This window comes from Dromiciops gliroides, chromosome 1, assembly GCF_019393635.1.
Source record: "Dromiciops gliroides isolate mDroGli1 chromosome 1, mDroGli1.pri, whole genome shotgun sequence".
Classification (NCBI taxonomy): Eukaryota; Metazoa; Chordata; class Mammalia; order Microbiotheria; family Microbiotheriidae; genus Dromiciops; species Dromiciops gliroides.
In genome coordinates this window covers 609,753,972-609,770,175 of record NC_057861.1, presented here as the reverse complement: position 1 = coordinate 609,770,175, position 16,204 = coordinate 609,753,972, and the positions used below count along the sequence as shown (strand labels likewise).

Sequence of the window (16,204 nt, the reverse complement as noted above, 5' to 3'; positions counted from 1 at the left end):
TCTGAACTGAAAATAGTAGAATGCTTTTGGAAGCTGGGGTATTTGGGTTCAGAGAAATCAAAGAGAATTAGGACTGAGAAAAGGTCATCCGATTTAGAAATTAAGTAGTCTGGTGATATAGGATAGTTATAAATTGATTAGTGAGGGGAGTTTGCAAGGGATTAGGGAGGAATCCCTTCCTACCTGGTAGGTGCTAGGCAGCGAATATAGGATAAATTCCTTTTTTCTCCCCAGAAGTTTGGGGGTCAAAAGAAGAAAAAATAGGATGCTGGAAACTAGAAGCAGCACAACAGGGTGACCTGGCCTTTATTTCAGGATACAAGAATGCTGCTTTTAAGTCTTTCCTGAAGTATGTCAATTATAAATTTTGAATAAAATGAATGCTTGGGAAACTGGGGAGAGGGAAAAGAGGAGAGGATGAATGAAGGAATAATATTCAGGAGGAAGAGCAAGGGATGGGATCCAAATGCACAGGCCAAGATATTATATAGCCTTAGAGTAGATTCAACTATTTTGAAGTGAAAAGCTAGGAAGAAGAGTGAATCCTAGGAGGTATCTCTTGGCCATGGATAGATTAAGGATATCTTTTCAGTCTATTCAAAAGGCCGAAGCTGAATGGAAAGATGAGATTATTTTGTGCCCTTGACACAATGGGGAAAATGTGAAGCACTCTGAGGATATGATGATTTTGTTGCTATATTTTCACTTCAAGCAAAAGGGAGGCAACCATATGGATATTCAACTGAAGATAGGTTTTGACAGAAATGTTCCTTAATAGACTTAATTTTAGGACTCATTCTATAGAGAAAGATCTATTTAAGTACATTTTGAAATATGAATATTTTGAAAACATGATTATTTTCTACATAAGACTGTTAGGCTTATTATTTATGAAATATAAATAATTGACCCATTTATAGATGACTTGGACCAAAATTTCAGTTACTTGAAATACTCAGTTAACAAAAGCAAGTTGGGATGGTAGTGGAAGAGAGTAATGAGGGCTTTAAGTATCTGGGTAATTGCCTTATTTCTTTTAAGTGAATGTATTCTTTAAAGCAGTTCCCCTTAATTTTTTTTTTTTGGTAATGTCCTATACTCAACTACCCAATGAAGACATGAGAAGTCATAAGAGGAAATAATTAATGTTATACTTTGATTTTTATAGTCAAAAAGAGTAGAGAATAGAGAATGGGAAGAGACAAAGAATTCTCCAGGTGGGGAGAGAATTGCATTTTGGGGTTTCTATGGGGGGGTAGGGAGAAGAGAAAGGATTTTTCTCAAAAGTGCACACCTTTTTGGCTCAATCTAAAAAAGAGCATTTAAAGACATTTCTTACCAGAACAAGTTCTTACCAGAATTGGTTCTTTATGACCTATTTTATAAAACCATGTTCGGGAGAAGAAAATAATAGTAGAGTCTTTTTGACTATTATAAGCCAGACTTGAAAAGTGGTTTATTTAAAAAGGAATAACTTATTTTTCACTTGCTTAAAAAGTTAATCTGAGAACTACTGAACACTTGTTCACAGAATATTGTTCAATAAGTTTTTAAGTTGAATGGATCCATGTTGAGAGAGAGAGATTTAAAATAATATCCTCCTACCTCTTCCTTTTTTTTTTTTTCCTTTTTCCCATTCAATAGCAACAACAAACCGTCCACCCCACAATGGTTAGTATTGCAGAGCTTGATGCGGCCTCGGTTGAGGTCAAGCACTCCAATTCGAACCTCTCAAGGGCTTTCTCTATGTGTTGCCAGTGTACTGGTAAAAATGACTTTAGACTCTTGTCAGCGCAGTTACTGGTGCATGCATCACAGTCCCACTCAAATAAACCTGTCACAACACAGAGTCAGCAGCTAGAGACGAGTACAAGGGCAGGCCTCTCGCTTTTCATTCGAGCATCACTAAACGTGCACAGAGTGCCCAATTATTTCAGCATTATTGAGCAAGCCTACAGGAGGACCCAAGCCTTGCTACATTAGATTTTCTTTAGTAATTTGCTCAAGTACCGCTGAGGACACTTAAAGGGTTTAAAACGGTTGCTGCAACCAGTTTCCTTTTCTGGGTTGTTAATTCAGGTTTTCTCTTTCAAATGAACTCTCACTGCCTGCTGTGCAGTGGTTCTGAGAGAACTGTTTAACACTAATTTTCTCAATTTTCAGCTTTTTTTGTTCAACATAACTGCTTTAATAGTTACTCACGTATATGTTTTGATTAGAAATGTATGATACCAAGGTTTTGTTTTTAAGCACAAAATGTAAACACTTTGTGAAAGAAATCTCTCTGAACTTAGGTTGATATAAGTTATTCACCTAATTCCTGTTTGAAAAAAAATCTAATTATGCCCTGCAAGCCCATGTGTATGACATTTATAACCTATGTAGGATAGAGTTGCCTATTCTTCCTCTGTCTCCATTTTTATACAGATGGTTATTAGAGATTTTATCAGTAAACTTCCCCTTCTCCATTCTGAGTGCTGGGTTTGGGCCTGCTCCTTCTCCCCTCCCTCTCACCCTGTCCCCCACATGTCATCTTTTGGAACAATTTCAATATCTATGTTTAATTTCTCACAGCAGCAACAACTCCAGGCCCAGCATTTATCACATGGACATGGTCTGCCAGTGCCTCTCACTCCACACCCATCAGGTCTTCAACCACCTGCCATCCCACCCATCGGTAGTAGTGCTGGCCTCTTGGCTCTCTCCAGTGCACTGGGTGGGCAGTCTCACCTTCCAATTAAAGATGAAAAGAAGCACCATGACAACGATCACCAAAGAGGTGAGAAATCTTATAGCAATGTCAAGCTTAGTTATCCTGATACTGGGCAGAGAGGTTTGGATCCCAGTATTTACTCTGTTACTTAAGTTAGATCATGTCCCCAACAATGAAATAGTAGTCCATTGTTGGGAGGTATATTAAGAAGATGGCCCCTTTGTGCTCTGAAAGAGTTAATCTGTCCCTGACTGGCAAGGAATTTATTTTCTTTTTATTAATGATAGTCTAATATTAATAATTTATTAGTTGTACTAGTTGTATGATCCTGGGTCAAGTCATTTAACCCCTTAGTGTCCTAGGCAACTCTTAAAACCACAAAGTGAGATGCTTACCATTGAATGTGATCATATCAGCAGCTCACCTCTTACACATGAGTTGCTGATAATTCCTTGAAAGAGTAAGTCTCATATAGAGTTTTCCTCATTGGTATATTCACCAATTCAGGCACATTGTCCCATGAAAAAAAAAAAGTCGCCAAAGCAGTAATTATGCTGTGCGAGACTTTTTAAAACCTTCAATAAAAATAAGCTATAATAAGTAGACATTTTAATAGCAATTTGTATTTGCAACATGCTTTGTAATCATTTTTATTAGTTAATGGCAGGAAGATAGATGGAAATCTCCTTGGTAACATCCCACAAATGTTTAATTGTGGGAGTTAGTGTGGCTCTCTTGATTAAAAAAATGTATATTTTATAATCAGAAGCTCATAATATCTAAGACCTGCATCTGAAGCAGCATGACTTGAAGTTAGGTGGACCTGGATTCAAATTCAGCCTTAGACATTTATTACCCATGTGATCTGTGAGCCAAGTCACTTCACTTTTCTCAGAGCCTCAGTTTCCTCATCCATGAAATGGGGATAATAATGCTTGTGCTATCTGCCTTAGAAGGTGTAGTAAGGCTTTTGGAAAAAGTAAGAGTTATAAAAATGTGAGATGTTGCTTTTATATCTGTCTTTAGTGTGAATGATAACCTCAGGTAAAAGATTTTCTTCACTCTGAGCTTCAGTTTCTTGGTTCTAATGCTGAAAATTTTTATCAGCAGACCTTAATGATATGGTCATAGCAGAAAGGATTACAAGCCATTTTATAGGTAGAATGTTCTATGGGGATATCAAGTAATACCAATAACTAATTTTAGTCATTCTGCAAAAGTGAGGAAGGTTGACTTAGGCTTTATAAATGGTTGAGCAGTATTAATTATTAACTTCACAGCAAAGTTAACATCTCTGCAATTTATTATTTAACAGAGATCAAGTGTGATAAATGTATGATTTTGTGTAAACTAATGAGTACTGTCTTTTTTTTCCCTTCTTCCCACCATTTACTCTGCTCGGGTGGCTGCTGTTTTGCTCATAGACAGAGATTCCATAAAGGTAAGACTTCATTTGTTAGGAGGAATACATTTATTTAACAGTTATTCTGAATGCTTTTTATTATAGTTGAAATCACAGTCAGTATAAGAAGAGCCTTGAATTGAGTTTAGCTTAACCATATTAAAACCAGTTTGAGAAAAAGAATCTCATTTCAGTAATTTTCATAGTTTAATAGATTTTTTAAAAATTTAATGAAAAATTTTTAAGTTTGGAGAATAGTTTTAAAGTTGATAATATTTTTTAAAAACTGAGTCATTGGAGTAACCTTAGGGCTTGGTGATTGAAATTTGTGAATTTTTGTTCTTTGTTCATAAGAAATTTATCAAATAGGACATAGGAATATGTACTATATCAGGAGAGCTGTATTCTGTCCTTCATTATGGTATTAACTTGAAATGTAAAAGTTGAATAACAGAATCCCAGATTTAGAGTATCTATAAATGAATAAAAACAATTTGATAAAGTAATTAGTACATATGGAAATACATATTATTTTCATAATATAGGAACTAGTTTGATTTCTTAAAAAAATTCTTGTTTTCTATATAAAAACTTCATGTGGGCAGAGTTTGAGGCATTTAATCTAAGAAGATATTTGTAGACAAAGCATAGAACAGGAAGGATATATGTTGGGTTTTCCTTATTTGGGGGAAATGTTTCCCTTTAATATTCAGAGAATAGTTTGATCTTTTACTTACACACATACACACCAGCACAGGAGATCAACAAAATGTGAAAACTGTAGTCTTGTTGAAGGTCAGTATTACCCAACACCAAGAGGAAAGAATCTTTTTTCAGTCTTTGCCATGATACAGATGGCGTCACTTGACTTGTTCCTTCCTTCTTTCTGCCTTCCTTCCCTGCATCCCGCAAACAATTTAAGGTTTCAGAGCAATCTTCATGAAAAATACAATATTCTACTCAGATTGCCCATTATGTACACTTTGAACACCAATTTAATTCTGCTCTTTCTCTTGAAAAAGAAGTCATGTAAAATGTAAAAAAAGTTGATTATGAACCATTTAACCTTGTAAAAACATTTATAATTTAAATATACATTTATATACCTATCTAAATGTCATGATTTATCATCAGACATGAAGTTCATGTAACATTGGTCAGGTATAACTTTTTATGGTATGAAGGACAGATTTTTATTTTTGCATCATCCAACAGTTCTAGGTACATAGCAGATACCATGTGTTAAAATGCTTTATCATTGATTTTAAAAACCAAGATTCCAAACCATTTTTGAGCAAAATATATGAAATAGAACATGTTCATATGCTTATCAAATAATAAATATTTACAGCTACAAAACAGGATAAACCGAAAGAGACCCTATCAAAATTCCTGTTGGATTATTCTGAAGTTATAGTGAAAACCTACCCTGTTTTCATATGATAAATATATACCTTTAGGCAGGTTAGTGAACTAAACCCCCGACTCTTATCCTATCTCACTCCCAGAAGGCCATAGAAATGGCTCTACTCCAATGCACATATTATGTGTCAATTACATTTTATATTTCCTCAAAGAGGAGTAGTGGCTATTTTAAAATCATCTATAATCATTTGGGGGTGAGGCTTGGAGTATCTCTATAACTAGAGGCAAGTAAAAAGGGAAAGAAAGGTTTGAAGATTTTGTACTGATTTATTATGGAACAATAGTTATGAATAGATTTTTTTTAACCCTATTATCAAATCCTGAGTTGGATTGTGTCAGCATTTAGGGATAGCTGCCAGCTTTGCAAGGTGAAATAGTTTGCTAATTTCCTTAAATGTTTCCAGTGATGCCCACGGTAGCAGTTAGTCACTTGTTCTATCGATCTGTCCTCCCTTAAGTGGCTCCTGGTTAAGAGGGGCTTTTTATGATTGTCTGCAGTGTGACTTGAGATGGTTTTTATCAGCCAGAACGTGCCAGTTGCCAGCAGCTGGAGTCTGTGTGCTTGTATGAAATAATTTATTCATGCAGGATAATGCTCCTTAACATTTAACAGGTAATGAACGTGACATAAATTTCCTTCTTGCTTTTAATTTTTCCCTTTCCTCTTCTAATGTGCAAACAGGCAGCTCTGGTACTCTAAATAATAAGTAATTTTTGGCCATCTGTCAAAAGGAAATTTCAATACAAATTTAAATTAATGGTGCCTGAAATTTTTTATAGCTCCTCTAAAAGCCTCTAATGTGCAGAAAATTCTGAATCTGCTGGTAGTAATTAGTGTAGCATGTAATGAGGATGTGGGCAATGTTATACAGCCCCAGTGTAACATTTTGATATGGTAGCAAAATTTTGATTTATATAAGGTTGTGGATGGGTTTAATTGTGAGAGACACTTTAAAGTGTTTTCTTGACGACACAGATTATTAAACAGGGCAGATTTCAGAATAGCTCATAAAAGGTAAATGTAGACATACTGTAAAATTCAGGTAATTAAGGTGCTTTTCCTATTGGTGTAAAGTAAAAAAAGAAAAGAAAAAAAATTTACTTGTGTTTTAGTTATGTTGTTTTTTCCTGTTTTTTTTCTCATCGTGGGAATTATGTAGTTGCTAAACCAAATATAATTATGTGTGTTGGCCAGTTGCTTTTTATTTATCTCACTTTTGTTTAGCTTTCCTAGTTTATTTCTTACTTCGACTTGCCTCGTCTTTGAAGCCCCCTTGAATCCAAGAAGGGGCTGTAACATAAGCTTGATCCCCAGGATAGAAAACAAGAATCCAAATCCAGGAGCACTACTGTGGGGATATAAGAATAATTTTAAATGGCTGTAAGAAACAAGAGTGATTATGTTCAGTGTGGTAAGGGTTGGGCTAGAGAGAGTTACAACAAGGGTTGTGTGTGACAGGGTCCCCCTAGTGACCAAGACTTAACCCCTTATTCTAAGAGAGAAGCTGTCCATGAATCTAGGTCCCCTGCCCCTGTTTCTTAGCAAAATGAGAGCCTTAAATGTATGGAACCTCATTGGTCCTCACCAGGCTATAGGGATCAGGACACATTCTTTTTAAAGAGGTTGTGAAGCAAAAATACTATCTGAAGCAATGACGAAAGTACCTTCCTTTCCTTCTGCCTAGTATTTGGACTTGTAGTTTTCCAATGTGTTGGAGAAAGGAGGACAGGGCAAGGCCAAGAGCTCCCCAATTTCTAGAAGGCAATGATCTCCCAAAGTGGTGTTGAATAGAGCTATGCCAGCATCATGCAGTCTCTTGATGAAAAAAAGATGCTGCTGATCTTGAAAGACAGTGAGGGTCACTTGGTTTTTGTTACTTTGGTAACAGTTTTGGAATATGAAACAAAACTTTCTCATAGCTGACACAGTCAAGATACAATAGCAAAGATAGAAAGACACAAAAATTAAGAGCTGACAGTAAGACAACTACTATCAGGGGCACATAGTCCCTCAGCATGGAATGTTTACTGCATCAAAATGAAAATACTCAGACCGTTATTCCTTTTGCATAGTGTGGTTTCTACAATGATATTGAAGTCATCTAGCTAATTTTGAGAGTGGAGAAATTTCCAGCAATTTTCCTCATAGACAATTATTGAGAAAACAAAAACAAAGAATTTGGGGAAAGCATCTATTCATAGCTTCAGAACCTTCAAGAGACATCCTTACCTTATAAGTGGAAGTTGTTTAGTCATTTTCAGTCATGTCCAACTCTTTGTGACCCTGTTTGGGGTTTTCTTGGCAGAGACACTGGAGTGGTTTGCCATTTCCTCCTCCAGCTCATTTTACAGTTGAGGAAACTGAGGCATACAAGTTAAGTGACTTGCCCAGGGTGACACAGTAAGTGTCTAAGGCCAGATTGGAGCTCACAAAGATGAGTCTTTGTGATTCCAGGCCTGGCATTTTGTCCATTGCGCCAGCTACCTGTCCTAAGTGGAAATAGTTGAATGTATAAAAGAGCAATCATAAATTAAATCTTGCTGGGGAATCTATTCCATAAAAGAAGTCTATATGATTTCAGCAAAAATAAATGAAGGATAACCACAGAGATTGAACCACCACAGTGTCACAGACACTATGAAGTAGGATTTTAGGTTGCAAAGGTCTTGGGGATCATGTTGGTCACTTTGCTCATAAAGAAACTGAGACCCACACAAGTAAATATATGACCTGTGATGTGTTTGCTAATTGTGTGTTAATAGCATTCATATAAAAATACCTTAATAGTCTCTGAATTCTTGTCTTTTTTTTTAAGTTGGAGTATATCTACCAGATGTGTGTACATTAATATATAGAGAAGTAAAATTTGGGATCTTTCACGACTAAGATTTAGTTAGACTTTTTAAAAACATGATTATTGTTCTGTCAAAGTAAAACCTGGGTCAATGTTTTGGGTACCAACTCTAAACTTAGGTCTAAGGAATTGTTGCATTCACTGTATATAGATTGCTGAGACAAGAAAAGATCATTTTTCTTTCCTCCCTCTTCTTTCAGATTGAACTCTCTTAGACGTACAGATTTATCCTGGAGTACAGGACTAAAGCTCTGTTTACATAAAAATTAAAGTGTATGTGGTAGTCCACACTTACTTGATCATATGGCTACTTGGAGTTCTAATTTGGATTAACAGGAAGATTGCCTATTTTCCATAGTCCTTTAAGAAGATCACTGGGGGAGGGGGGACAACTTGGGGGAAGCACCTATCTGTAATTTCAAGAGGTAGCCGCCTAATGGTCTGTGTTCTTAGATTTTTAAAATAAGGTTCTGGGACTTAGTGATTCTTTCTACCATTTTTCCTATATATAAAATGAAAGTAGGTCTCTGTAAACTCAGCCAAGTAGTGTCTATCATTACATGTCCTTTAAATTTTCCTTATCCTTTATCAGTCTTGTTTCTGGGTAGAGGCAAACAGGGTAGGGCAGTTGGAAAGGAGAAGGGAAGGGAGAGAAGAGATGTGTGAGAAAATAAGACCCCCCTTTTTTCCTCCCTCCCTTCCTTCCCAATGCTGTAGCCCCCCTTTTTTCTCCTTCCCCTCCTTCCTTCCCAATTCAGAAGACCTGAGGCCAAAGCCTTTTGTTAGGGAGGGGGAGCATTTGGGGTTGTGGCAGTAGAGTGAGGGAGGAATAATTAAATTTGGGTTACTATAGATTGAGAATGGCATAAAAGTAGGATCCAGGGATATAAAAGAGGAGAGAAGTAAACAAAAGCAGTGTTTTTGAAAACTGTTTAGGGTGAGAGTGTAGAAGACTGAAGACTGCTCAAATAGAAATATACCCAAGCTGAGAGAGCCTTTAGGCTCTGAGAGTAAATATGTTGTAGCCACAAGTAAAATAGACCCTTCCCTCCATTGTGTCATAGAAGTATTGACATTGTTTTGAGAAAGGAAGGAGGGGTTCAGTCTTCTGTTTGGATATAGACAATTCATGGAATTTTAAATCCAAAAGTAGAAGGGCATTTTAGAGATTACTGAGTACAACTTCCTCATTTAACAAAAGAGGAAACTGAGGCTCACAGAGTTTCAATAGTTTAGCCTGGGTCATTCCCCTAGTAAGAAACAATAGGTTTTGTTGTTGTAACTTTTGATATTAGGCCCCTCATCAGTGCTTTTATACAGTCTCCAAAAGAAATAGTGACTATAATAACTTTAGCCCAATTTTCAATTATTATTGGTGTTCATAATATTTATAAACATGTATAAATAAATATATGTGCAATATATGTATATTTATATACTACATGTATATAACACACATACATTCTTTATATATTTAAGTACAATACATGTATATCACATAACATGAGATTTTATATATATATATCTTGTCTCTCCCTTTCAATCTTTCTGTAGGTACACACACAGTCAAGCAGTTTATTAAAGAAATTGATTTTATTGTTTTCTTATTCTTTTTTGTCTTTTCACCCTTTTCTCTTCCACATCAGGAATTTTATTTTTATTTTAATTTATTTATTTATATTTAATAAGTCCCTTGTTAGCCAACTAATTTTAGATAATTTTCCCCACCTTTTTAGTTTTACTTTGTACCCTTAAGTGTTTTCCTGTAGGTAACATACACTTTTCCCAGATTTCTCTTCCTCTAAGATTAGATATTCTTATAGAACATTTTCATATTACTTAATTCAAATTCTTGAAACGGATTGTATTTATATTTCTAGATTTCTTCTTTCCTTAAAATCTGATATTGCAGCAATATATAGTCATTTTCACTGAAATAATTTTTGTTGTTGTCTTGCAGTTTAAAACCTTTATCTTTGCTTTCTCTGCACAAGGATTAAATGAGAAATAATAGAACTCTAATTGGGGAGGGAGGGCAGCAATCTCCATTGTCGATAGCATTACCAGTAGGATTAAAACAATACCTTTAGGTACCACTGAAAGGCTTAACAAATGGGCAAGAAAGAAGGAAATATTGGAAAGAGGGTGAGGGAGAAGATAAAATGTTGTGTGGATAATGTAGAGAAGAACTCCGTATATGATTTACCTTTAATGCATAATTCTCATCTTGATGATGTTGTTATGCAAAATACTCTGTAAATGGAAATGTGTTAAATATAAATGTCATCTGTTTTTATTATATATTGGAAAATAGTAATTATGCCACCAATAGTTGCTTTGGGATCACATAGATAGCATCAAATGGGACTAATAAAGATTTTAAATTATTTCTCTAATAATTTCTTCTATACTTTATGAGGAAAAAGAACACAATTCTTCCCAGTAAGAAACTTCAGGAACTTATTTGACAGAGTATAGCCTGCTGTCTTACTTTTCTGTCTAGGTTAAGAGACAATGTGGTGTAATGGATAGGATGCTAGATTTGGAGTGAGACCCATCTATGTTTGCCTTCTCAGGGCCTTGTTAGCCAGCTGCATAACCACAGGCAAACCAGTTAAAATCCATAAGCTTCAAATTCCTCTTCTGTAAAGTGGGGATCACAATAGCACCAATCTCACAGGGTTGCTGTGAAGATAAAAGTTAAAAATGTATGAAAAACACTTTGCAAACCTTAACTATTATGTAAATTCCAGCTATAGAAAGGATCTGAGTTCAAATTTCAGTTCTGATATTCAACCACTTTTCTGACCTTTGGAAAGTCACTTAATTGCCCTGGGTCTCCATAACCTTCTCTTCTGTAGTTCTTTCCATCTAAACCCATGATCCTATAGTTAATATTATATGTTTTATATCTTACATATAATTATATTGTTGCCAGTATTATTATTATTGTTACTAGTTGTTAAATGTATTGCCACTTAGTTCTTTTATGTTTTTATTAAGCCACCGAATCGATTGTGTTTTCTGTAGATTTGGACCAGCTACAACATAAGAGCCCCAAATCTCCATTCACTAAAATCACTTAACTTTAACCTAAAGAGGGCATGTTCCTTGATTGCATTTAGAACACATTGCGTATAATTAGACCTTATTTAGCATTTTAAAGTAGATATTATAACCCATGAAAGACTTTGCATAAGCTAATTATTTCACACATGTGTACACACAGATCCTGTGTCTCTGATGTGGAAACACTCTCTGGGTAGCTTATCTATAAACTTAGAGTCTGAGGGAGTTCCTGGAGTACTGAGAAGTTCGCTAATTGCCCTGTGGTCTCAGAGGCAGTCCTTCCTATCTCTAATGTAACACTGCTTCTTAGAAATAGTCATAAATGAAATCAAATTAAAAGGGCACATTTTTATCGAATTTCCTACTAGGTATAAAAGTATGATGGGCTCAGCATTTTCCCTGACTTAGCCCACACCCAGAACCTGATTGATCTCAGCTTCCCTGATTGAGATTATGCCCTCTAGCCATAGGTATCCTTTCCTCAGGATTCTGTCCTGGGTCTTCTTCTCTTCTCCCTCTCTATATACTACTTCATCTGGTGGTCTCCTCAGCTCCCCTGGACTTAATGACCATCTCTAGGCTCACCATTCTCAAATCTACCTTTGCTGTCCCAGTTTCTCTGCTGACCTCCAATCCTGCATCCCCACCCCCCACCCCCAGTCTCAAGGTACCTTCCCTTTTACTGTAGAGGGCAACACCATCTTTCCAGTTTTTCAGGTTCATCACCTCAGTGTCATTATGGTCTCCTTACTGTCTCTTCTACCCCACCCCTACCCCCCATGTCCAAGCTTAAGGCCTGTCGATTTCACCTTTGCAACATCTCTCATATGGGCCCCTTCCTCTCCTCTGACACTGCTGCCACTCTAGATAGGGCAGGCCCTCATCACCGCGTGCCTAGACTAGTGCAGTAGCTGCTGGTGGATCTGTTTGTATTGAGTTCCTCCCCATTCCAATCCACCCTCCATTCAGCCACTGAAGGAATTTTCCTGAAGCATAGACCTGACTATGTGACACACACCCCCTCACTACCACCCTGACTTCATAAACTGCAGCATCTCCCTCTCACCTCCAGGCTCAAATACAAAGTGCTCTGGTTGGCATTCAAAGCCCTTCATAACCTAGCGCCCTTCTGCCATTCCAGTCTTCTGACATCTTACTCTCTGACACTTACTCTTTGATCCAGTGACACCAGCCTTCCTGGCTGTTCCATAAACAAGAATCTCTCTCCATCAACTCTAGGCATTTTCTCTGGCTGTCCTCCATGCTTGGCAAACTTTCCCTCCTCCACTTTTCCTACTGGTTTCCTTGACTTCCTTTAAGCCCCAAGCATAATCCTTTTTTAAATTTGATTTTACATTTTGATGTTACTGGAAGCTTTCTACAATCCCTCTGAATTCTTTTGCTTTCCCTCTATTAATTATTTGTTATTTATCATGTATGTAGCTTGCTTTGTATATATTTGTAGTCTCATTGGACCACTTGCCCCCCCTCCCCATTGGATTATGTGCTCCTTGAGGATAGGACTGTCTTTTCCTTTTTTTTTTTTTTTTAAAGTGCCTGGCACATAACAGGCACTTAATAAAGGTTTATCGATTGTTTGATTGATGCAACCTCCTGGTGTGGGAGCCATGTGTATTCACGGCCTCTCAGATTTGGTGAGTGCCTGAGACCAAGACAATCACCATGTCCTGATGATGTATTTACCAGATGTGGAGACAAGATGAGGCTCCAAAGCCAGAGATCCTGACATCATTCATTGGATTGTAGCTATATATCTTTGCAGTGTTGTGACAAAGTAAACCATCTTTGTTCAGTGACTCACAAGTGGCTAATTTTGTCCTAACAGTAAATCCGAATTAATAGGGCAATGAGATTAGAACAACTGCAACAGAAGAGTGGACTTGAATCTGAATCTGTCTAGGTTTTTGTTCCTGTTACCGATTTGTCATTGAAAGGAATTGTCACCAAATCCATTTGATGATTCTAGATATTTTCTGTACATACAGATAAAATTTATTTACAAAGAGCATGAATACTTAAGGAGTGTTTTACAGTTTCCTTATATGTCAAATAAGGAATCTCCTTTTAACACTTAGGTGGCATAGTAATAGATGCTTCTACTTAGCATGTTGATGTGGAAAAAAACATTGCCTTTGGCATCACAGCATCTGGGGTCGAATCCTGCTTTTGCTGTTGACTGAATGCCTTTGTGATCAGTCGTTCCCCCTTCTCTGCTCTTTAGCTGAAAATTAAAGAAGTTTGTACTAGATGGTCTCTGTGGCTCTTTTTACTTCTAAATTCTATGAATTCTATAAACCTGTTTATTAATACACTAAGACCTTGCTGATCTGGAGACTGGCTTTCTAGTACCTCAAGCATCTGCCACATGTCAGCCTGGAAATAAGAAATTAAAAGAAAGTATCTGGTGGGGAAGGAAGGAAAGGAGGGAGGGACAGACGGAGGGAGGAAGGGAGGGTGGGAGGGAGGGGGGAAAAGCAGAATAGAGCTAAATATCCCTAGACAATTGATTTATGTTCTAGGAACACGGGCTCTTAACTATGAAAGGGACCGTAGACACCATGGTCCAATCTCTGTTTTGTAGAGGGGCAAAATGAAGCCCAGTGAATTGACTTGTTCAAGGTCATACATGTTGTGATTGATGAGAGAATGGAGACAGAAGAGATAAGCGAGAACAAGGACAGAGAAAAGAAGAGAATGGAGTATAGCAGAGACATTGTTGCCAATAGCTGCAACAAAGGCAAGGGATTTGAAGGCCATGGCACCATTGTTATAAGAGATTAGAGAAGATGGAACGGCAGAGGCTGGAGAAGATGAGGAGCAGTGACAAGGATGACGAGTAGTTATGGCTAGTTTAAGAAGTCTGAAAATGGGCTCACATAGCAGCTCTCCTTATCTTTACCTTTGATTTCCTGGGTACAGTTGGAAAGATCCCTGGCTTGAGAGTAAACTGACATGGGCTTCTCCTTCAGACTCAGCTGTAGTCTGTCTAACTTGGGGCAAGTCAGTTAACCTCTCCAGGAATGGGTTTACAGTAGGGGCAAATATTATAACTTGGAAGGGAAAGGAATAGGTATAGAGAGCCTACTATGTACCAGGCACATCACTAAGTGCTTTACAAATATTATCATATAACCTTGTGAGGTAGGTGCTATTATTATTCCCATTTTACACTTGAGGAAATGAAGGAAAATAAAGGTGAAGTGACTTACCCAGTGTCACACATGTAGATTTAAGCTGAGATCTTACTGACTCCAAGCCTGTCTTCTACACTGGGATTTGCATCTCATTTATGTCTCTTCTATCTTTCCCAATGTTCAAAAAGGAAAGTAGGCAAGGAAATTGATACCAAACCAGACTGCCTATTTCCCCCTAAATGGTACATGGAAATCTGGCTAAGGGGGAAAAACATTATTCTATGTGCATGCTACCAAACACCTCCACATATGTATTATTGCCATTGCTGCCATCGTTTCAATAATTCCAACACTGGAAGATATGATAAATTATGAAATCATTTAGCAAAGGCTTTCAGAATGTCTGATGCTACTGAAAATCTGGGTCAATCAAAACAGTTCTAAGATGGTGCTGGTTATTTTAGATCCTAAGAATATGATAGCCGTGATTATTGGACCCACTGAGAAATTGCCAGAGATGGATTTCTAAAAATCAGAAAACCAAATCATGATTCAGCATCTGTCTGACACACAAGGGTTCTAAGATATACTGCAATCTGATGATTGTTGGGACTTTGAGAAATTGGGGCCCTAGTAAGGAGCTTCTACAAAGACTAAAATTTAGACTACAGTGTTGCGAATTAATGAGAAAATTCATGGTGTGGAGTCAAGAAGTTCAAATTACTAGCTGTGTGATCCTGGGCAAGTTATTTAACTTCTTCCTCAGTTTCTTCATCTGTTAGAAAAAAATGTAGATAATAATATCATTTACTTAATCAGGGTTGTTGTGAGGAAAAAATGAGATATTTGTAAAACATTTTACAAAGTACCATATGAATGCTTATCTATGATGATAATAATAACTTACATGACTGGATTGAGACTTCTTGTTTATTTTGTTGTTTTCAGTTGTTTCTGACTCTTTGTGACCCCTTTTGGGGGTTTTCTTGAAAAGATACTAGAGTGATTTGCCATTTCCTTCTCTAGCACATTTTTTTTTTTTAAAGTGAGGCAATTGGGGTTAAGTGACTTGCCCAGGGTCACACAGCTAGTAAGTGTGTGTTAAGTGTCTGTGGCCGGATTTGAACTCAGGTACTCCTGACTCCAGGGCCGGTGTTCTATCCACTGTGCCACCTAGCTGCCCCTCTCTACCACATTTTATAGATGAGGCAACAAGGTTAAGTGACTTGCCTAGGGTCACATAGCTAGTAAGTATCTGAGGCCCCATTTGAACTCAGATCTACCTGACTCCAGGCCCAGCATTCTATCCACTGTGCCTGATCAGAGTGAGACAATATGACAATTGAATGAGCTTTCTGATTCCTTTCTTGCCACTGCTGTGGTTCTAAGGGGCATCTTAAGGGGCTCTAAGCAGGCAACCAGCCATCATGAGGTGATCTGGGAAGCAAGGAATGGGGATGTCATGGAGACTGTTGATGTTCAGCCTGGTCAGTGGCTATAGTTGCCTGAGTTAAGGTCAGATTATAACCATTCTTCCCTGAAACCAGAACAGGGAGGCCAGCTGTGGCAGATAGAGTGTTGGGCT

General features: G+C 37.3%; 1 protein-coding gene across 5 annotated transcripts in view; it reads left to right on the top strand.

Moving 5' to 3' along the window:
• TLE4 (TLE family member 4, transcriptional corepressor) overlaps positions 1 to 16,204 on the top strand; it is a 162,813-nt gene that overhangs the window by 77,349 nt on the left and 69,260 nt on the right. For 4 of the 5 annotated variants that reach the window (XR_006354093.1, XM_043976252.1, XM_043976253.1 and 1 more), the window contains 2 exons: positions 2,575 to 2,779; positions 4,138 to 4,154. Coding sequence is in view for 4 of the 5 variants with exons in the window: in XM_043976252.1 (XP_043832187.1) it covers positions 2,575 to 2,779; positions 4,138 to 4,154 (222 nt within the window). In the remaining variant the exon portion in view is untranslated. The remainder of the gene's footprint in view (positions 1 to 2,574; positions 2,780 to 4,137; positions 4,155 to 16,204) is intronic. The other variant, XM_043976251.1, reaches the window with a different exon arrangement.